This window comes from Myotis lucifugus, unplaced genomic scaffold (genome assembly GCF_000147115.1).
Source record: "Myotis lucifugus unplaced genomic scaffold, Myoluc2.0 scaffold_3, whole genome shotgun sequence".
Classification (NCBI taxonomy): Eukaryota; Metazoa; Chordata; class Mammalia; order Chiroptera; family Vespertilionidae; genus Myotis; species Myotis lucifugus.
The window spans coordinates 6,504,344-6,528,316 of NW_005871051.1; the positions used below are offsets into that span (position 1 = coordinate 6,504,344).

The 23,973-nt window shown below is 38.6% G+C and overlaps 1 protein-coding gene across 1 annotated transcript in view; it reads right to left on the bottom strand.

Moving 5' to 3' along the window:
- C2CD6 (C2 calcium dependent domain containing 6) overlaps window positions 1-23,973 on the bottom strand; it is a 59,792-nt gene that overhangs the window by 11,601 nt on the left and 24,218 nt on the right. The window contains exons 11-15 of the mRNA XM_023763150.1: window positions 23,760-23,826; window positions 21,406-21,449; window positions 20,103-20,342; window positions 9,728-9,785; window positions 8,409-8,566 (exon numbers count right to left, since the gene is read on the bottom strand). Coding sequence (XP_023618918.1) covers window positions 8,409-8,566; window positions 9,728-9,785; window positions 20,103-20,342; window positions 21,406-21,449; window positions 23,760-23,826 — 567 coding nt within the window. The remainder of the gene's footprint in view (window positions 1-8,408; window positions 8,567-9,727; window positions 9,786-20,102; window positions 20,343-21,405; window positions 21,450-23,759; window positions 23,827-23,973) is intronic.

Here is a 23,973-nt window from a genome sequence, read left to right on the forward strand (position 1 = left end):
TCAAAATGCTGACATGCCAAGCTCAAAAGGTTCTCCATCACTGATATTGTTAGGGCTTAAATAGAAACTAATTAAGCCATATCTGAAAAGTCTTAATTTATTAAGGGGCTCTAAAAATGTGAAGAAACTACTGAAAGACTGTCACCTGAATCAGCCAAGAGTTTAGTTCTTTCCAACTCAGATTAGCACTTCAGAAGTTTGTCTCAAAATACTGCATTTTTAAAAAAAAAAAAAATAGGTTTTTATTGATTTCAGAGAGGAAGGGAGAGGGAGAGATAGAAACATCAATGATGAAAAGGAATCATTGATCGGCTGCCTCCAGCGTGCCCCACACTGGGGATGGAGCCCACAACCTGGGCATGTGCCCTGACCAGGAATCGAACCATGACCTGCTGGTTCATAGGTCGATGCTCAACCACTGAGCCATGCTGGCTAGGTAAAATACTGCATTTCTTTAACACACTACCTTAGTTCATTTTTTTAAAACCCTCTTCTTTTAACTTCTAACAACTTCAAAATTTATTTTACCATAAAATTCTGAGCATTTTTGTGACTTGTCTGTGAAGCAATTAGCTTAGACTTTTTGGAATTTGTTCAAGAATTCTGATATGTCTTCTTCAGAAGCCTGTTGCGGTAGGTGATGGATTCTTTCAACCTTCTAAATCTACTGATTGTACATAACCTATGTTGTATGGATTACCCACTGAATTTATCTTGTTCAATTTACTTTAGTTTCATCTGCCGTATGCTGGTCTGGCTACCACCTTTAAGAAATACATTTAAGGTAAGTTTTTCTTTTCTTTATTTTTTGAAAATTCAGCTCTTTATTTGGAAATACTTGTTGATTTATGTGCAGGTGTAAGACATAACACAGAGAGCCCATGTACCCTTTATCCAGTTTCCCTCAATGGTAACATCCTGTGAAAATAGTAGAATATCACAACCAGGGGACTGACATTATAAGGTCAAGTTGAAGCACATTTCCACAAGGATCCCCAATGTCCTTTTATAGATAGTAACACCCACTTCTTTTCTGCCTCCACCACCTACTTAGTGCCTGGCAACCACTGTTCTGTTATTCATTTTTATTATTTCAAGAATGATATGTAAATAGAGTCATACAATGTATATCATTTTGGGATCAGCTCTTTTTCACTCAGCACAATTCTCTGGACATTTGTTCCTTGTTATTGCTGAGTATTATTCCATGGTATGGATATATCACAGTAATAGCCATTCATCAACTGAAGGACATCTGGGTTGTTTCCACTTTGGGGCTATTATGAATAAAGCTGCTATGAATATTTGTATTCAGGTTGTTTTTGTAAACGTAAGACTTAATTTCTCTGGGATAAATGCCGAAGAGTGTAATTGTTGGGTTACATAGCAGTTGCATATATAGTTTTTTGAGAAATTGCCAAACAGTGTTCAGGAGTGGCTATACATTTTTAAATTACCATCAATTTCTCCATATTTGGTTTTATTTTTATTTTAGGTATGAGACTTAGGTCAAAATATGGTTTTGTTGATGAATGACCAATTGCTGCCACATCACTTGTTGAAAAGCTGCTTTACTCCATTGAATTACCTTTATATCTCTGTCAAAATCACCTTGGCATGTTTTTGTGGGTATGTTTCTAAGATGTCTATTCTGTCCCTTTGATCTTTGTGTGTCTCTCTTTCCTCTAATACCACACTTCTTGATTCTTTTTTTTTAAAATATATTTTATTGATTTTTTACAGAGAGGAAGGGAGAGAGACAGAGAGTTAGAAACATCGATCAGCTGCCTCCTGCACATCTCCTACTGGGGATGTGCCCGCAACCCAGGTACATGCCCTTGACCGGAATCGAACCCGGGACCCTTCAGTCCACAGGCCGACGCTCTATCCACTGAGCCAAACCGGTTTCGGCTAGATTCTTGATTACTATATCGTAGACCTTGAAATCAAGTAAAGTGATTCCTCCCACTTTCTTCTTTCTAAAGATTATGCTAGGTATTCTAGGGCCTGTGCCTTTCTACTAGATTTTGGAATGATCTTGTCCATGTTTACAAAAACCTGGAATTTAGATAAAACTCACATTAAACCTATAGGTCCATCTAGGGACAAACTGATATCATTACTAAGTTGAGTTTTCCAATCCATGAACATGGTATGCCTCTCCATTTACTTAGGTCTTTGATTTCTTCCATCAGCATTTTGTAATTTTTACTTTGTACATGTCTTGACAGGTTTATAAGTATTTAATTTCTTTGAAGTTATTGTAACTGCTATTCTGTTTTAAATTTTGTTTCCATGTGTTGTTAGCATATGGAAAGATTATTGATTTTTGCAATTTGATCCTTCAACCTTACTGAACTCACTTATTATTTTTGTAGACTTCTTGGTATTTTCCACATAGAAAACCATTTAATCTGAAAATAGAGTTGTGTTTCTTCCTTTCCAATCTCTGTGGCTTTTATTTTTCTATTACAATTTCTAAACTTCCCATACTATACCCTTGCTTTGTTCCTGGTATTGAAAGGTATTAACTATAATGTACCTAAGCTGGAGGGTTTTTTTAATAATGGAGATCTATCTATATTTTTTAAGTTTTATTTCTCAGTTACATTGGACATTCAATATTATTTTATACTAGAGGCCTGGTGCATGGATTCGTGCACCAGTGGAATCCCTCGGCCTGGCCTGCGCCCTCTCACAATCCGGGACCCCTCGGGGGATGTCGGAGGCCCGGTGAACAGATTTGGCCTGATCCCCGAAAACATTTTTTGTCCATTGATTTGATCATATGATTTTTTCCTTTAGTCTGTTGATAGGGTGGATTATGTGGATTGATTTCAAATGTTAAACCAGCCTTCTATATCTGGGATAAATACCACCTGTAATAGGATATAATTATTTTTATACATTGTTGTATTGATGTGTTAATATTTTCATTCCTGATGTTGATGATGGGCATCTCCTCTCTTTTTGCCTTTGTCAGTCTTGTAGAAGTTTATAAATTTTGTCAATTATTTTGAAAAACTAGCTTTCTTTGTTTCATTGATTTTTTCTATGTTTTTCTAGTTTTCATTTTTATTGATTTCTGCTATTTATTCTTTCTTTCTAAGTTTCATTTTTCACTTATAGTTTACATTCAATGTTATTTTGTATTAGTTTCAAATCTATAGCATAGTGGTTATCATATAATCATATATTTTACAAAGTGTTATTATTTCTTTTTTTTCTTGTTGATTTGGGTTTATTTTGCTTTTGAGGGTAGGAGCTTAGATGATTGATTTGAAAGTTTTCCTTTTCCAATGTACATTTAGTGCTATACTTTTTCTCAGTGCAGTGTTAACTGTGTCTTAATCAATTTTGATATGTTCTATTTTCATTTTTATTCAGTTCCTCTTTGATCCAGGATTATTTAGAAGTATGTTGTTTAACTTCCAAGTGTTTGGGGATTTTCCTGTTGTCTTTCTGTTCTTGATTTCTAGTTTGGTTCTGTGTTCTGACAATGAGACAAGGATGGACCTATATATTGCTACCCCACCCACATTATCTACTTCTTCACAGCAGGCTAAGACCCATTAGCTCAAAAACCTGCCAGAGCCACAGTAAGTTTCATACACACCCAATTGTTTTAAACATAACCAAAAATAGCAGATTTTTAGCTATTTAGAGCCAGCCTGCTTTGCATACTCCATGAAACTGTGCCCAGAATATGTCAGTTGTAGTTAAGATAAACCTTGAGGGTATAAAGACCCCAGGCCTCTGATGTCCCCTGGAGTTCTCTAACCCCAGAGACTCCCTTCAAGGTGGCTGAGAAAAATAACCAGGCATGCACAGCCTCATTTATTCTTCCTACTAAGTGGGAGAGGGTCTCAGCTGACTATGCAGCCCACTGATACTATGGTGGTGGGAGAATCAGAGCTTTCATCGGGCAGGGGATGACAGATCAGCTCCCAGCTGAGCCCTGACAGCACTATCCCAGCTGGGCAATCAGAGCACTGCCTTGTTCTGTGGGTGGAGGTGGAAGACAGGCTGCCTGCTTTCCCCCACCTAATGGGAAAATCAGAGTGTATCACCTGCTCCCCAGGGGTGGCAGTAGGGGTATGAGATAGAAGACCAACTTCCTGCTTGTACCCACTGATACCATGTATGGGGAGAAAAGCACGGCTTTTCCATTGGTGTTTGGCTGGAGTAGGGTGTGTATTGTCAAAACAAATTTGCTGCTGGCCCCACTTCTGGGTCTCTTGACTAGAAGGAACAGGCTTTCATTGGCGCTTTTTTGTCTGTGCCTATTGGAAACTTCTGGTTGGAGGCTTCTGCAGCATCCTCTTTGGAATATATGGGAGTCAATACGGAAACCAAGTCTTCCTCAAGCCCTGAGATCCCCAGGCAACTCAACTTTTTCTTTCCAAGTTTCAGAGACTTCCTATGCTTGTTTGTTGTGTTGTATGTACATTCTTTCCCTGTTAGGGAGGCACCTGGGAGGAATAGGGCTATTCCACCTTGGCAGAACTGAAGTCTCTTCATTTTCACATAAAACTTCTGAGGATTTGTAGGTTTCTTAGCACTGCTATTTAATTGCTCAATGCTCTTATAGTAATAATTTTTTACTTTAAACCAGGGGTCCTCAAACTTTTTAAACAGGGGGCCAGTTCACTGTCCCTCAGACCGTTGGAGGGCCCGACTATAGTTTAAAAAACACACAACTATGAACAAATTCCTATGCACACTGCACATATCTTATTTTGAAGTAAAAACAAAACAAAACGGGAACAAATACAATATTTGTATTTGCATGTGGCCCACGGGCCATAGTTTGAGGAACCCTGCTTTAAACAGTAGTAATATCAGATTAATGATTTGTAAGACAAATTGGGATGTCTTTACCTTAGGAATTACAGGGAGATCTCATCTTGCTTCCTATTCTGTTGATATGTATGAAGGCTGTCCTTCCTTCTCTTTCATTAACCACTGTGCCTCTCCCTAATGCCATGATAAATACCTCTTTCCCTAATCTCTCATTTATCTTTCCTTCCTCTGCATATTTTAAAATGGTGAACTTTTGAATACCATTTATATAAATATTGTGTGTGTATGTGTTTGTGACTGTTTCTAACAAAGAAATATACCCATTATTTGCAGGGTTTTTGCTGAGTTGAATACCCTCCTCCCTACCTAGACCTTAACACCCACAATCGAGATCCATGGGGAGTCGTGGAATGCAATTCCCCACATTCATACGTGGCCTTAAGCCTTGGCTGCAGAAGATCTTAGAGGGACTGAGGGATGTAGTATATCTGGGAGTAGGAAAATATATTTAGAGTATACTTGTGAGCATTTGCCTAACATTACCAATACCTTTAGGGGGTAGTCCCAGGGCACTTGGCAGACAAACTATTAGTGGCAACAGCAATAAGCCAAAACCCACATGGCAAACAGACAAAATACAACATCTGTCAGATGACTACTTTATACCATTGTGCCAGGTGCAAGAAGATAGATGAGTGACATAAATATCTTGCCCCAAATTTATTAAGGCTGTGGTCACATAGTCACGTACAAATGATGGAATAGTGCTCTCTGTGACAAACACCAGAGGTGCCATAGTTAATATGGAGTCAGGCCCAATCTCTAGCCAGATCATCTTTACCTGTCAGTGCTACTTTGCCTATGCCGACTGTACTTTTTAAATTTATCGCTTTTAGAACAATTATGTTGCTATAATATAATGGTTTCTTCCAAGTAAGTCTTTTCCTCTACCTGGCTATAAGGTCTTTGAAATCGAGAGCTATATTCTTTTCATTTTTGTATCCACCGTATTTTGCACATAGTAGGTACTCATTAAAAATGTGTTTGTTGAGTTCTTAGGTTCCACACACTGTTCCAGATGCTGGGAAAACAAGATACAGAATTCCCAGCTCTCATAATGCTTACATTCTGGTGAAGAAGACAACTGTGACTAAAGACCTTGTACAATGGCACTTACGAGATAATTTGTACTTGCCTAGGAGTCTCTAAGTGAGTCCTTTGGAGACCCTTGGGACTGCATATTTCTGATAAAATTTAACTTTGTCAAAATATTTTGAGTTGGAGTAGACATAAAATTTCTATTTCTCTAGTCTACTGATCCTACCACAATAGGATTGTTTGAAGGCCACTATTATGAGGGTTCAATTCAATTTAACCAACACAATACAATCTGCATGTGCAAGACACTAGAAAATATTTTTATATATTATCTCACTGGGTCATCATTTTGGTTAAAAGGCCTTTCATTACCCATATCTATCCTCCCTGTCTTGCCCCAGGTCCCTGCATTCTTAACAGGATGCTCCAAGGCACTCTATGCCTTCATCTAGTGTGGCTGCATCATAATACCTCGTTTGCTTTTCTGTCAGCCACATTCACTAATGGAGCTTTAGTTACTCAAGATCAGGTGGCAGGAGAAGGTGGTTGATCAAACTCCAATTCCTTTACTGTGTGACATGGTACAATTATCTAACCTCACTGAACCTCAGTTTCCACATCTGCAAATGTAAAGAATAACAATGCCTATTTTGTTGTGAGGATTAAAAAAATAATGCTCATAAAAGCTTAATATGTGCTCATCTATAGTATACTAGAGGCCCGGTACACAAACATTTGTGCACTCAACCCAGCCTGTGCCCTCTCCCACTCTGGGACTCCTCGGGGGATGTCCACCTGCTGGCTTAGGCCCGCTCCCCGGGGGATCGGGCCTAAGCTGGCGGTCAGACATCCCTCTGGCAGCCCGGGAGCCCTCGGAGGATGTCCACTTGCCAGTGGGGAGTAGGCCTAAGCAGCAGTCGGACATCCTTAGTGCTGCTGAGGAGGCAGGAGAGGCTCCTGCCACCACCGCTGTGCTGGCAGCCGTCAGCCTGGCTTGTGGCTGAGCAGAGCTCCCCCTGTGGGAGCGCACTGACCACCAGGGGGCAGCTCCTGCATTGAGCGTCTGCCCCCTGGTGGTCAGTGTGTGTCATAGTGACCAGTCATTCCCAGTCATTCTGCTGTTAGGGTCAATTTGCATATTACCCTTTTATTATATAGGATTATCATTAACTATTAACTAGCACAGTGCCTGCTATATCATAGATATTCAAAGAATTAATCCCCACTTAACTTCCAGTGAATAGGGGAGAGAATGGTGCCACAATCTAGCCTTCTGACTTAAAATCTTGTACTACTGCTGCAACATGATGCCTTGTAGATATGCCATTTCCCCCCTAAATCATGCGTGTTATAGGTGATATGGCCCTAGACTATCTCTGCCGCCCCCCCTCCCCTCCACACACACACTATATAAAAGTTTAGGGCAGTAATCTTATGGAATTTTGTCTGTTTTTAGGTGCTTGAATCAGTCTGGAAGAAGTAGTCTAAATACCAAAACATTAAAATTTTCAGGACATTTTAATGGGTTATTGGGACAACTGAATTGAATATTAGTATCAGTAATGTATTAAAAATTTGGGATTGCTGTCCTTAAAGGGACTAATCCCTGTGCATGGAGTCCAAGACATTCTTATATTAAATTCTACTCTACAAAAGAGTATTCACATGGGGTTCCAATGTCTGGAATTGAGGCAGTCATTAAAAATTGCAAGGAAAAGCACTGATGCTTCCTCAGGGTCTCGGAATCTTCTTCCCCGAGTAAGCATGGTCCTTCTCTATTGAGTGCAAAATGTGAAGCCAAGAAAGCTTTCTTTCTCTTCTCACCTTTCATCTCAGTATCTCTTAAAATATATATATATATATATATTAATTGATTTCAGAGAGGAAAGGAGAGGGAGAGATAGAAACAGCAATGAGGAGAGAGAATCACCCAGCGGCTGCCTCCTGCACACCCCCACTTGGGACTGAGCCTGGGTGGGACTGAGCCCCGCAACCTGAATTGAACCGTGACCTCCTGGCTCACAGGCCTACACTCAACTACTGAGCCGTGCCGGCTGGGCTCAGTATTTCTTTCTTGCCTGATCGTCATCCCAAGCCACACAAGCCCTGCTGTATCTCTGAAATACTTACTGCTGGTAGCCTGCATGTAGACAGTTGAATCTTGAACAATTAACCAGTTAATTGCCACGATATTTGAATTTAATTTAAAAAGGTCTGCCACTTGCATCTATAGACACTTATGGCATATAAACAGTTAAAAATTTTCAAAGAAAGGAATCCAATATCATTAATTTCAGGTATTGATGGGCAATTGGGATAAGAAGAATGGCTTCTTTAAAATTGTTCATATCACAATAGATGGGCAGAGGTAGTCCATGCTCTCCTGGTAATATTGTGAGTTGCTTATTAAGCCATATCTATTTTGGCAGAGGCAGAAGTAAACAATTCAACACTGTAGTGTGCTAAAGTTAATGCTATATATATATACATATTGCTTTATAATAAATCAACACATTTATATTAAATAAAATAGATGCATGATAAAATTTTAATTCAAAACAATATAAAATGTTAACAATTGTTTTTAGGATATGTTGTCTACTTACTGTTTTTCCTTTTTTATTTGTATTTAGCCATCCACAGTTCTTATCTTGCATTAACTCATCTGAAAAAATTTTAAAATAATTATATAAGTAAGTTGGCACTTACTGCATTTGACCAGCATGTTCTACACCTGCATCTAACTAATAATTGTGTAGCATAGCTATTAAGAGCGCAAGCTCTGGAGCCAGACTGCTTGCTCTCAAATAGTCTCTGTAACTAACGGACCATCTAACTTTGGACATCTTATCTGGACTCTCTCTGAGTTTCCTCATTTGTCAAACAATGAAGATCCTCCTTCATAGGGTTGTTGTGTGATTTAAGGAGCTGAAGCATGTCACACTGTGTGTGGAACACAATAAACATGCAATGAATGCAAATGTTGTTGTTATTGTTACCATGATTACTACTCCTTTTAATCTCTGTCACTAATAAATCCAATTACTATTTCAATAGTACTGTTAAAATGCATACAAGTGATTACAATTAAATGTCATCATGCTTTGTACTTTTATGTACAGAAAAGACTGTCTCTTAGTCAGATTATAGTCAATGTTTGTATTGTGTACTTCTATTTTCTGGCATTTAATGCCATTTCAAAAAATAAAGTAAAAAAACACACAAAAACTCATCATGCACTCCAGGTGGTTCGGAATGTTTTTGTGGTTGTTAAAAGTGAAGCACATTGTTTCCTTAAACCCCAACATGGCACAGGGGGAAACCTCCAGAACTCTGATCCAACACTAGGTTTGATTTGGTTGTTACATGCTCATGCTGTACTAGGTGTTAAATATTCTCATTACCACCTTTGGGCTTACTGATATGTTGCATATGTTTTCATAATGATATCACGAAACAACTCTTTGAATCAGAAAAACCTCTTCACTAATAGATCTACAGGATAGCCAACATGTTTGTAAACAAAGATAAACATAATAAGTGGTTTACTAAATGGTGATGAAAAAAATTAAAAATAAATAGGCTACTAATATTATAATATATAAAAATAAACATTAGCTAGGATTTTAAGGTCACTTGTATGTTGCTTTATTTTCCACTAATATTATAATTCCATAGATTTTTCATGCCAGTTATCACAAAATATAGTAGTGTGATTTACATTTTGAAAGAAAGTTTTGATAACCATTGTTTTATATGAATTCATGTTTTCAATTTCACTGAATATTTGAAAATTATAAGAATACATATACAAATAGTAACATACGTATAAAACCAGGGAGCTTTACATATTCATCCAGCATACTAAATGAACCATATGAACTCTGAAATAAAAACAGACCAGAAAAAGTTAATAGAAACAATTGAATATCAATATAAAATTTAAACTTAGTATTATTGATGGCTATAAATAACTAGAGACCTGGTGTACAGATTCATGCACCAGTGGGGTCCCTTGGCCTGGCCTGTGGGGATGAGGCTGGAACCGGCAGTCCAACATCCCCCGAGGGATGTAGTAATGCGCGAAGCAAGCAGCAGCCAGGGAGGAGCCCAAGCCCGGACTGGGCGCCATGGTGCTCCTGCTCATCCTGGCCCTGCTGTGCCTGCTGCTACCGCTTGGTAGGCTCACGGCCACTCCGCTGCAGTTCTCCGCACACCTGTCCTAGGGCAATACTGGTGCGCCCATGACTGAGAAGCAGCCGCAGGCTTGCTCCCAGTCAGTCCCGATGCCAGTCTCGGTCCCAATCGGGGAGTGGCGCACAGGGGGAGTGTCTGTGGGAGAGGCTCATGCTGCTGCAGCTGTGCTTGCTAGCAGTGAGCCCTGCGGCATTGGGGGCCCATTGGTCAGCTGAGTGGCACTCCTGCTGAGGGAGCACACAGACCACTGGGGGCAGCTCCTGCATTGAGTGTCTGCCCCCTGGTGGTCAGTGTGCATCATAGCAACTTATCAAACAGTCGCTTAGGCTTTTATATATATAGATAATAAAATGAGGTCCAATGTTACATTTGGCTTTATCTCACATAAAGAAAAGAATTCCTTTTATAATTCACTAGTGCAACTGCAGGTGGTGACATAACTTACATGGCTGAAACATTGTATTAGTAGGTTTGGAGGTAGGGAATGGCAAGCATTAAAAGCCCCACAAATCATGTGATATTACTTTGTACATCATTGACCCTCTCTTGTTCTCTCTAAGCTCTGGAGGTGGGGACTAATAACTTAAAAAATAAAGTAAAAAAGAGAATAATATCAAAGAAAACATATATCAAAAGAGAAGGGAGAAGTGACATTATATAAAATGGTGGAATACAGTGCTCAAAGAATTGGTTTCTCTATTGAAACAAGTATAAATAGTCAAAGACTGACAGATCAATTATTTCAAATTCCAGAATCTAATTCTGGTTGCAAAACTTACAGCAACCAGAGGGCGGGTTAATTTTAAAAGGATAGCTAAATTATGGTGTTTTAAGAAATCTACTAGGTCATTACCTGGCTACTGAGATAATGGAACAGAGACTTCATGGAAATGACATGGAATACAGTCTTTGCAAAAATAATTTGAATAAGTCACAAAAGAAATAGGTAACTGCAGCCCTAAAAAATCAACAATAATATCCCATAATGTGGAGGAGAATAATCTAAGTTATAGAGTTACATTATAATACTTTAAATGCCCAATTTCCATGAAAAATTATAAGGCATACAAATAAACAGGAAATATGGCCCATTCACAGAAAAAGAAAAAAAAAAGGATAGAAACAACCCCTGAGAAAATCCAGGCATTGGACTAAACAGACAAAGATTTTTAAAAAACTTTCGTAAATATACTCAAAGAGCTAAAAAGAATCACAAAGAACTAAACAATATACACAATATATATAGTATGTATATATATATATATATATATATATATATATATATATATATATACACACACACTAAGTGTCCTTCCCTCCGTCCGGGTGATGACATCACATAGCAATGCCTGGCTTCCTCTCCCTAGCCATGACTAGCCTCCTTGCAGTTTCTTCAGCCCAGAAATACATTAGCCAGGTGGAAACAGTTTACACTGTAACCAAATGTCTGTGAAGTGTTTTCCTGTGCATCATCTCATTTGATCCTCACAGAAGTCCTGGAGTAGGTAGATAGGAGACTCAGTGGAATCCTATTTTATTTTCATTATCCGGAAAACAGAGATTTAGCAAGTTTAGAAACTTAACCCGACTGAAAAGAAGTAAGAAATGGTGGACCTTGAAAATGATTTCAGGTTTTTTCACTGTGCAGAATATAGTCAAACACTGCTGCAGTTAAATATTTTACCCTTTGTTCTCCCTGCATGATCTACAATAATAATCTGCTTTGTGTTGATATTTACTGGTGTGTTGCTGACAATTACCTGAAAGAGAAGTTGGGGTGCTTCACTGGGCTGGAAAAAGGTTAGCTAAATCCGAAAGCAGGTCTAATTAAGCAAGTTTGTTCTATATCTATAAAAGGCTAAGTTGACTCGTGCATGTGCGATACACACATAAAGCTCTTGCTGGTGCCAATTGCACGCCTGTGTTTCGATCTGTCATTGTCAATCGCAAATTTGGTTGACACTTCTATTATAGAGAAAGGGCAAATAGCAATATTAAAATACTTCTTCTAATTAATTTCCTTTCAATGTGCACTAATTCATGCACCGGGCCACTAGTTTAAAATAAAGAGATAGAAATTTTGAAAAGGAACCAAATAGAAATTCTGGATCAGGAAGTATAACTGGAATGAGAAAATTATTCAGGGAGTTTGAGAGCACATGGAAGCAGACAGAAGGCAGAATCAGTGAATTAAAGATAGGAGATCAAAATTATATATTAAAAAAAAGATTCAAGAAAAATGAACAGAGTCTAAAGAACCTTGGGGACAACCATCAATATACACATTATGGGAGTCACAGAAAAGAGAGGAAAGAATATTTGAAGAAATAATGGCCAAACACTTCCTAAATTTAATGATAGGCATGAATCTACATCCAAAAATCTTGACAAACTCCAAGAAGGATAAACTCAAAGAGATATATACCAAGACATACTATAATCAAACTACCAAAATACAAAGAGAGAACTTGAAAGCAGCAAGAAAGAAGTGACTCATCATATACAAAAGTTCTTCAATAAGATTAACAGGCATTTTCCATCAGATACCAGGTAAGCAGACAGTGGAGCAACTGATTTTCTTCAGGAGGCAGAGGGAGGAATATGGTTTCCCTAATTGCCACATTGTAAAGCTGAGATTCTAGGGCCAGGCTGTGTTCTTGAATATATCATTTCCATTTGGAAAACTTATTGGACCCTTTCCACTTTGATAATTGCTGAGCCAAACTTGATCCATCCCAAAATGGAAACAACAAGCCAAAGAGTCACAAGGCCTTTACAGGTAAGGTGTTCATGAAGTTCAGTAGCTCTTGGTACTAGGTACTCAAGGTAATAACTGCTTTCCAAAAGGGGGATACCTGTGAGTTGTGTTCGAGAACAAGTCCAAAACCCCAAGAAGGGTTTTCAGGCAGGGTTTCCAATCAGCACAAAGATCTGTAGCTCACAAGAATTCTTAGGGTTGCTGGACCCCAAAGATAGTGCATCACAGCTTGCTGAACAGCTTTTAACTCAGCTTGTTGGTTTGGGCTCCACTAAAAGGATGCTGATTTATAGGTTAGCCAATACAAAGGACCAGTAGAATGCCCAAGTGAGGCACTTACTATCTTCCATACTCAGAGTCCAACAAGGTTCTGGGCATCCTCTTATGGAGTTGATGGAAGGGGGTGGGACAAAGAGGCAAGTTTTTCTTTTACTGCCAGAAGGACTAAACGTTACAAATCTGCCCAGATAATCCCAATAAATTTTACCTGGTAAGTAGACCCATGAATTTTATCATGATTTATTAGCCACTCTGCTGGTGGAGATGTGATAATACCATATTCAAGGATTTGAGACTAAGATTTTTGATTTGCTGACCAGTAGGACATGATCTATATAGTGAAAGCTATGGATATCAGAGGGACATCATCTTTTTTTTTTAAATATATTTTATTGATTTTTTGCAGAGAGGAAGGGAGAGAAGTAGAGAGTTAGAAACATCGATGAGAGAGAAACATCGATCAGCTGCCTCCTGCACATCTCCCACGGGATGTGCCCGCAACCAAGGTACATGCCCCTGACCGGAATCGAACCCGGGACCCTTCAGTCCGCAGGCCGACGCTCTATCCACTGAGCCAAACCGGTTTCGGCGAGGGACATCATCTTAAATGCTGACCCATTCACTACTGACAAATGGCAGGTGAGTAGGTACACCAAGAGGAATACTAAAAATATATGGAAACTCATCTTGATCCTCGGGTATCTGTGGCATAGCACAGGTGGTGACGGCAATGTCCAAGAGAACATACCAAGTGACATCATTCTGTATAATGGATTCACTTATAGTCACAATATCTGGAACAGCTTGGATATGGAAGCAACAACTGGATTCTATTGGTGATAATCTACTGTAAGTCTCCAACTCCATTAGCAAATTTCACTGGGTTGCTGAACTGATATAATGCATCTCTTACTTTCCCTGTAGCCTGTAAGTCCTTAATGAAGGCTGCTATTGCCCTTTGTTCTCCTAGGATTAATGTTTGTTAGACCACCTGGGAGGGCACAGGGAGACAAGTTGGGTAGTGACTTACATTTCCCACCAGTATTTCTCTACATGTGGCTCTTCTGATTGCTCTGGCACTTATGGAATGAAGATGAACAAGTATGTAACACAGTAATTGCTACTACACATCCAGATATAGAAACAGCAGTATATTCAATTGACCTACAGAGCTCCATCCAGAATGTTACGTTAGTTCCCTTCCCCATTGTGAACCTTGCCAAACCCCATAAGCAGATTCTAAGTGCCTTTGCTTTCCACAGGTGCACATAAGACAGAGACTTGTGCACCCATATCCAATAGAGCTATAAAAGATCGTGGCCCTACCCTCTCTGAAATTCCTCAGCAAACTTGAATGGCTGTATAGAGCCTTCTATCTCCTTCAGGGACAAGGAGACCTTGGCTCCATCTCCAATCATGTGTCTCCTTAAGCAGCTGGGATTGGGTTAAGGTGGAAGGGAGGTGACATGGGGTGCAGAAGGAGGAAGCAACTCCATGCCACTTCACAGTGCTTCACATTTACTTTCAGTTTTGAGTGGTGTAGCAACTCATGACTCAATCCAACGAACTGTTGCTGTTGGTCTTTCCAACACTCTATGTCAGGCAGCCAGGTCTTCATAGCTGACAACTTTTACTTCATCTTTGGGAATGCCTTGACAGCAGCCGTATCTACACTGCTTTCTGTAAAGGAACATGAAGTTTGTGTGTCCCTCAGATAACTTGGAATTGGTTTGCGTAGCAGTGAGCTACTCTTTGGTGTCTACTTCAGTCCAAGGCATCTGCTGTCCCATTACCATGATGAAATCTCATAAATTCTTGCCTGTTTTCAACATAGAGGCTAGAAGAGTTACCCAGAGCAAGCCAACTGCAAAAATTTATCTTTATTTCTTTGGTTCCGTTTCTCATTTTTTAGGGTATCACCTTCATCAGCTTTGTGTTCCCAACTGAGGGCAGTAAGAGCCTGAATACTAGTCAAAGTCTGAGCATGTTTTCCCACAAGAATTCATCTGCTCCAGGGAAATCTCCTGGGAGGACCAAAACTACGTTATAGCAGCCAAAACTCACCACAAAAAACTCTGAGATATTTTACTGTTGTTTTGAAATGGGTGTAAGATTGACACTATGTACTGCAGAGTAGTTGGCCATAAGATGGCCCAGCTGTTGACACTGTTCCTTTACAGGTATCACACAGTCTGTACACTCATCTCCCAAGCAAACCAGCCAAAGTTCTAATGATTCACTTGGTTTCTGTCCATGGCAGTCATGAATTCCTGTCCTGTCATCCTCAGTGTAGGTCTGCATCTCTGTAACTGTTGTCAAAGAGCAGAATCTTCTCACTGAGGAGAGACCTTGGTACCAATTGTTAAAATGGAATAGATCATCAGGTTGGCAAGGAAGTCTTCCCACCTGGAGGATAATTAGCAACAACCAGGGCACTGTTCAGGCAGCTGAATCTATTTCCCCACAATTGGCTTGCAACTACCTCTCCAATTCCCCCTCATTAACAGGCAATGAAGTGGAGGACTATTTATTGCCCGATTCATCATACAATTTGGTCAGCATATTCACCTACCAATTCCCATAGGCTTCCCCTAAATCCAATTGATCAGACCACAAAGTCCTTGTCCTGCTTCTTTCAGAAAGCCACGTTTGAAAGTATCCCATCTTGTCACCACAGCTGTCAAGAACTTGCCCTACGTATAAGCTAACAACTTAGCCTGCCATGGTTCCGAGCATGCTGATAGAAGACATGAGTCTCTTGAGTCAGAGACAAAGGACAGATTATTACTTAGAGCAATCACAGTAACTATCAGTTCCTCAAGCTCTAGTTCCCACAAGGGGATCTGAAGAGGGCTGGATCACAACTGCACATGCAATGGATTACTTTCCAGGAAAGGAATCCTTGCGCCTCTCACAAGATGTGCAGAGAGGCAAGAGAATCAGAGAGTGGTTTCCGACAATATGGAAAAATTTATGTAATGAGGTTCATCACATATTAACTATTGGCACTGATAATTTCTGGGTGGTGGCTTTATAGGCTCTTATTTTTTTTGTATTTCTTTTGGCGGGGGGGGGGGCGCTTGAAGAATCATAAGCACGCATCATTTTCAACTCTGTACTTTAAAAAATTCATTATGAACATTCCAGTCAAGATAATAACTTGAGTTTTTACAAAGCTCCTATGAAATGAGCAGAGAAAATAGAAAAAACTCTATATGCATTTAAAAAACTGAGAAGATTACTAGTTAGAGTTAGGGCAGGAATTAAGAGTTCGCCTAAAATGGTTCAACTAAAGAAACTTTAAAATAAATGAAAGGTGTGTGTACAGATAAGAAACCAATAAGGGATTTAGATAGCAACAGTGCGATGTTACCACTCCAGCCAGGCCCAGTGTTAGCTGGAGGCACGGAGGTGGGGCCCCCCAGTAATAGCTGTGCATGTGAAGGAAAATTCATTGTAAGAATCAGCACCAATAGGAAGACAGTGGGACAGAAAACCCCAACCTTTCTCTTCCCTCCTCCCCTCCAATGTCCTGCCATGCCTGCCATGTGCTGGACATAACTGGAAGTCAACTAGAAAGAGAATCTAGTGAGGCAGCTCATAGGGTATGAGCAAAGATAAAAATGGTTAGAAAGTTTAAAATGATCTATTTCAAAAGAAGGTCTATTAGGACCAATTGGAAAAGTTCCCTTTACTCCAAAAATCATGGGAACTATTTTTATCTTTTATAGTCTCAATTAGTTTAAAAATTCTTTGTATCTATGAAGAGAAAGCATATAGATTAAAAAAAACTTCAAAGTGAAAAAAACTGAATTAAAAAAGATAGAGGATAAAATGATTGTAAGGTGCATTTCACACACATGGCTTGCATTGATTCAAAGTGCAGAATAATCAAATCAGGCATTACTCAAGGATTAAAATTTCACAAATAGAATTCACAGCTTCGTGAAGGAAATGAAATTTAATGGGTGAGAAGATATTAGTGATATTGCACATATCAATTCCTGCCTTTAATCCTAGAAGCTTTAAATTCAAGAGACTCAAACATAATGGGAGTCCTATCACTACTCTTTATGGGATGTGGAATTAATCTAGCTGCCTGATGCCTGGTATTTTCTATGCTAGAGCTAGGTAGATTATTCTCCTGAAGAGTATTAAAATAATTTGCATTTCCTATGACCAGGTGATTTTGATTAATCCATACGAAGAGGTCCAGAGTTATAATATATTCAGAGATTCTAAAAAATGCAATATCCTGCAGTATTTGTAACTAATGAACTAATTCAAAAAATATTTGTTGAGTGCCTATCATGGACTTATCACTATTCTAAATGGTAAGACACTGTGGTAAGAATACTAGTATATCACTACCATCTAGAATTAGAATCGAGTGGTAATGACAGACAACAAACAAGTAAGCAAACATGTAATATGACACCAGGTAATGAGACTTGAAGAAAAAGCAATAGGGATGGGGTGATTGGGTGATTATTTTACATGTAGTGGTCAGAGAAGCCCCCTCTAAGGAGGGAACAGCTGAATAGGGACCTGATGTGAATAAAGGAACCCTGAGAAGATCTAGGGGGAAAGCATCCCATTTGAGGAGAATAATTGTGGCACTACTGCTAACTGATTACACAATAACCACTCCCCATACTATCTTGTTTCTGACAGAATCTGAATTTTGCTTGTAACAGCAATGTTTATAGTACAAAATTCTTCTTTGAAGCTAGAGATAGTCATGTGATCCAATTCTACTCAAGGAGACACAAAATCTACTGGGAGATTACTGGTTAAACTTCTGTTTCTTTTTTATTTATTTAATTTATTGGGGTACAGGTTTCTTTTTTTTTAAATATATTTTATTGATCTTTTACAGAGAGGAAGGGAGAGAGATAGAGAGTTAGAAACATTGATGAGAGAGAAACATCGATCAGCTGCCTCCTGCACACCCCCCACTGGGGATGTGCCCGCAACCCAGGTACATGCCCTTGACCGGAATCGAACCCAGGATCCTTGAGTCCGCAGGCCGACGCTCTATCCACTGAGCCAAACCGGTTTCGGCTGGGGTACAGGTTTCAAGCGTACAACTCGATAAACATAATCTACACACTGTATTGTGCACCCATCACCTTAAGCAAAGTCTCTTCTGTCCCCATTTATTTCCCCTTTGCCCATCTACTCCCACCCCTTCTCTCTGGCTATCACTAACTATTGTCTGTGTATATGTTTTACACATATACATAAATTGTTTTTTGTTCAATCCCTTTATCTTCTTTCATCCAGTCCCCCAACCCTGGCCAGGTAGCTCAGATGGTTAGAGCACCATCCCAATATGCCAAACTTCTGTTTCTTTGTAAAAATAAAAGGGAGCAGTTGGAAAAAGTACTTGATTGTTTCACCCCACATTCTTTCACCTGCCTTGATCCATCCATGATGCCCAGGACTAAAGCAACATCTTATGATCATGAAGTGTCAAGCATGAGCATAAAAAGAGGAGGAGGAGGAGGGGAGGAGGAAGAAGGGAGGAAGAAGAGGAGGAAGAGGAGGAAGAGGGGGAGGAGGAAGGAAGGGGGAGGGGGAGGAAGAGGGGGAGGAGGAGGGAGAAGAAGAGGAGAAGAGGAGGAAGAAGAGGAGAAAGAAGAGGAGGAGGGAGAGGAGGAGGAAGAAGAAGAGTAAGAAAATAAAAGAGGTTCCTGGGTTTTTTATGGCACTGTTAAGCCATTGAGTCAATGCCCCAAAATCCTCACCTCATGACTTCATTACTCAGGGCCCAACGGCATTTTGAGTAAAACGTGGTTTCAAGGTCTAGATCACAGGATGTGGCTGTAAGAACTGTTTTGTTAAGAACTCAAAAAAAGATTTATTAAGATGGTATCAAAGACCAACTCAGCTAGACAAAAAATATTCTAAGTATCTTCGGGTGCATAGACAGGAGAGCTTCTAAGATTTTTAAGGATATGGTGCTATAAAGAACCTTGACTATGAGCCAAAGGAAAATAGCCTGTTTTGAAGATATTTAGAGATGTAACATTTGGCTGGGGTCATAATTTGACACATAGGAAGCTCACAAGATCTTTAAGATAACCATAGCATCTTGGACTGAAAGGAACAGAGACAATTTAAAGTGAAAAGAGGGTCTGAACTTTCAACTTTCTACAGACAAGACATAAGCTACAAAACAACTCAGTTACAAATATAAGCTCATTTTTAGGGGGAAACAGGATCATTCAGAAGGTAAAGCCAAGTCCCAAGGGCAGAGCAAGAAGCTTGAGTTGGTATGGCCCACTCACCGCCTTCACTTTCCCCTTCCTCCACCTTCAGAATATGGCAGTTTCCTGACCCTGACTCACTCATGTATGCAGGGGACAGATAACTGGTATTTTCAGTTCACAGAGAAGCCATACTCAGGAAGCCTCTTTCTTGAGGCTGACTTAGATGTTGATCTGATTTAGATGTTGAAATTCTGTATCTCAAGCCTAAACCTGGTGCATTAGAGTATGAGCCTAAGGATCTTGGAAAAGCAAAGTGATCAGAGATACCAGTAATAGAAGTTAGTCCCATGGGTTGTTGTAAAATTCAGCTGAAAGTATAACAACAATAACAAAATGTAAATTCAAAGAATATTTAGAAGCCTAGAAAGTTATTTCAATGGAAATTTTTAATAAAACTGTTATACGTTTTTTTTCCTCTTTCCTTGATGAGTATAAATAGGGTAGGAATGTTTACTATACTTAGGCACACTTTCCGCTTGGAGACATTTTCAATTTATTTGTATTTAATTTGTTATTTTAAATGAATTGATTTTGTTTTTCCCAGTCTTATACTTCTAAGATGAGGGCAAATACCCTCTTCCTTCTAGCTAAGCTTAGATTGCTACTTTCCCACCCAATTTCTGTTGGAGATGAATTTAAATTCCCCCTTTATTCTACTTGGATTTACTATTAGCAATATTTTTCAACATTACCTCTGATGTAGATGATTCTCGTTTTAAAATGCTTGGATGTTTATCCAATAATTTTCCTTCTGGTTGCAAGGGTTTAGTAAGCAATTTTCTGTCTGTTACAGGTTCATATTGGTGTTCCTCTAAAGGTATCATTTTGTTCCCTTCGGTTATTGTCAGGTTAGGAATAGTGAACAATGGAGCAGCTCTTTGTTTTGCTGGTTCATCCCTTTTAGGACCAAACGCCTTTGAGTTATCTCCATCCTGCTGGTTCAGAGTTGGTAGAGTCAGGTCTTTCTTATCATCATTACCCAGTAACTAAAAAATATATCCATAAAACAAGCTACCAATTAATCATTACTGACTAGAAATATTTAAAATAAAACTGGACTTAAAATCATTTGTACCCTTATCCTTTATCATAACAAGTTACCATTAATATTTGTAAATTATTACAGTCCTTATAAAAGAATTGAGCAATTCTCTACTTGCCTGAAAACATGGACTATTCTCCATAACAATGATCATACTACTTTATAAATCAGTGGTTCTCATATATTCAGATGTTATAAATCAGCAACATCTCAAAAAAGAAGATAGTATAACATTTTACTGTTATACTATCACCAACATATCATAAAATAAAGGGCATTTTAACAGCAAAATAGTACAAGGAATGGTATCTTATAATAAAGGACTATAAAACTAAATAAATTGAGATGTATGAAAAATTCTCTATCTTTCCCCCCGCCCCCGCTCTCTCCCTGGACTGAGGGAAATAGTACATATTAACTCCTCAACTGATATTTGACCCAAAGGTGAAAATCATCAAATCCCATTTGTCAAGTAATGGGAAGAATCTTTTATTTCTTATTGGTTTACAAAGGAATTCACTACTTTATGGAGTGTGCTTCTGTAAAATTAGATAAAAAGCAAATAATATCATGTGAACTCTATTTCTACTATAATATATAGATTATTATTACATAGAGAAAAAGTAAAGAATGTGGTTAGGTCTGCGGCATCCATTTCTAAGGTCATTGTGCAGAACTTGATGCTTTTTCTTTTATGTGCCCCCCTTCTTTTTGTCCCCTATCTTCATAGATATTTTTAAATGTTACTATTTTATGCTAAAACTTCTCTTTTAAGAGTATAATTTTACTTAAGTAAGTCATGTAACTGTAACGATATTGCCATAACAAAACAGGATAAACTGAATAACTTTTTGAGTGCTTTTATTTCCATCTGTAAATATTTCTTCGTTTATAAATATTTCATCCCTTTAAAAAATAATGACTATTAGAAGTTGTCTTCCAAGTTCCCTTACCTCAGTTGGAATAGTTTCAACTTCCTTATTTATATGAGAGATATCTGTTAAATTAACAGAATATTTTATTATATAGAAAATAAACACATTTTTATGTAAACTAATAAATTATTATTATAATATTTTTTTCACCAAGAATAAAGAACAATTTAAATCAAGTAAATCAAGGTAGCTATTCAAACAAACACTATTTAGTAAAACAGACTGATGAATCTCTTGAAGATCAGGGAGAATGTACAAGTGTGAAGGTAAAATGAAAACATATAAAGTGATGAGATTTCAGATCCACCAATTAAGACATAAAAACAAGTATTCAGTGTATTTTGCTAAAAGTCAAAAGGAAATAAAATAAATCCCAGATGGTCAGTGTTAAGGTTGGGATTGGAAAAAGAGTGAAAAAAGACCATTCAAGAGAGGCTGAATAAAGCACTTGTGAACTTTTTCTAGAAATATGAAGGATACATTTGAGCAAAGAGAAAAGGAAAACCCAAAAGGAAGAGAGAGGGAATAAAGAACTGAGATACAAAGGAATGAAGTCTAGCAAAAAAAATTTATATGGTCGTTATTAGCTGCATGATGGTGCTCAGCTCATTTTTCTGAGCCTTGCCTTTCTCACATATAAAATAGGCTAATGATACCTTGTAGGTATGACACAAATATATGTATGATGTGAGCAACCATATGGTTAAATGCTCAAACTCAATCCTCACCATTTATTGGCTGTGTGACCACTGATTGGTTTGATCCTCAGTTTTTCATCTGTAAAAATGTCATTAAGTAATACAGAGAGTCCTCGGGTTACATCGGACTCAACGTATGTTGTTTTGTGGTTACTTCGCCATCTCCCATTTATTTATTAAAAAAAAAGTTTTGTCATTTTGACGTATGTACATATGTGCTGTATGTTTTTTATTATTTATTTACCACAAGTAAAGGTCAGGAATTATCTTTCTTTTAAAGTTTTTTTACTGTTTCACTTCATTACTGCTGTGTATGTGCTCCCTGTGAGTGACGTAGGAACTTATGTAGGTGGGTTCCGACTTATGGCGAAAATCGCCTTATGTTGCGCCGTAGGAATGGATCTCCGTCGTAACCCGAGGACCTACTGTAATAGTTGCCCTCAATTGACTGCTGGAGGATTGATTTATAGAACCCAAGTAAAGTGCCTACAACACTGTGATCAATAAATGTTAGCTATGCCCTCGCTAGTTTAGCTCAGTGGGTAGTGTTGGCCTATGGACCAATGGGTCATGGGTTCGATTCTGATCAAGGGCACGTACCTCCATTGCAGGCTCCTTCCTGGCCTGGGCCCTGGTCGGGCTCATGCAGGAGGCAACCAATGAATGTGTTTCTCTCACATCGATATTTCTCTCTGTCTTTCCTCCTCTTCCACTCTCTCTAAAAATCAATGAATACCCTTGGGTGAGGAAATAAATAAATATTCGCTATAACCATAGGAAACCATAGGAATACCAAAAGGAAAGAAGTCACTAGATGATCCAATGGGACTTGAAATAAGCTCTTTGGATAAGTGGGAAAAATTAATTAAAAAAGGAAAAGATGGCCACCACCAGTGAGTGAAAAAGGCGAGCGTCCTTCTTAAGCAGTGACACTTGCAGAGAGAAACGTGATTCCTCTGCACCTAAAACGTGAATGTTTCAGGCGAAGAGTGAGCAAAAGATGCAGCAGCTCTGCCAGGCGGCTGACCTCAGAGGTTAGGAAATGAATGTAGAGAGATGCCTGGTGTAGCCAGGGAAGGAGAGGCAGAGAAGTAGAAAAGTCACCTGTGACCAACGTCTTATAACAATGTGCTTATTCCATACCTTCAGAATTTAAGATTTTAAAGATATGGTATTATGCATCCATTTTAACTTTCTAAATAAAACTTTTTACAGAGATTTTTTTCAAAAAGATTGCATGACAGTTTTTTCCATTAATTAAACATCTTACTGATAACTGTGGTATGTTTGCAAATTTAATGCTAATTAATTCATTCCCCCCTTTCTCTTTCACACACCACACACACACACCTCTACATAAGAGAGACAATAGCTTTACAGTTAACAATGTTTAAAATTCCTTTTCATAGGTCATAGTTAAAATTTAACTTTTTTCTTGTCCTTAAAGTAGGAAAGAAACATTAAAAATTAAAATAACTGAATTAAGTCTAAGTCTTTTCTTTGGAGTGTTACAAAAGAAATACTATGTACTTAAGCTATAATGAAAGGCATATTTACTCCCTATCAAAATATGAAATCCACTTAAAGCAAATTACTAATTTTATATTTGTGATATAGCTACCCTGCTTTTAATTATCTTAATAATAAACACAAAAAGTAAACTAGTTTCTTAACCTGATGTTACAGTATCTTCAGGCTTCTTTTCAAATTGGCTCTCAGGTACCTCATAGGTATCACTTCCCTAGAAGGAAAAAAAGAAGGAAGGAAAGAAAAGAAAAGGAAAGGAAAGGGAAGGAAAGGGAAGGAAAGAAAAGGGGAAGGAAGGGGGAAGGGAGGGGAGGGAAGGGGAAGGAAGGGAGGAAGGGAAGGAAGGAAGGGAAGGAAGGAG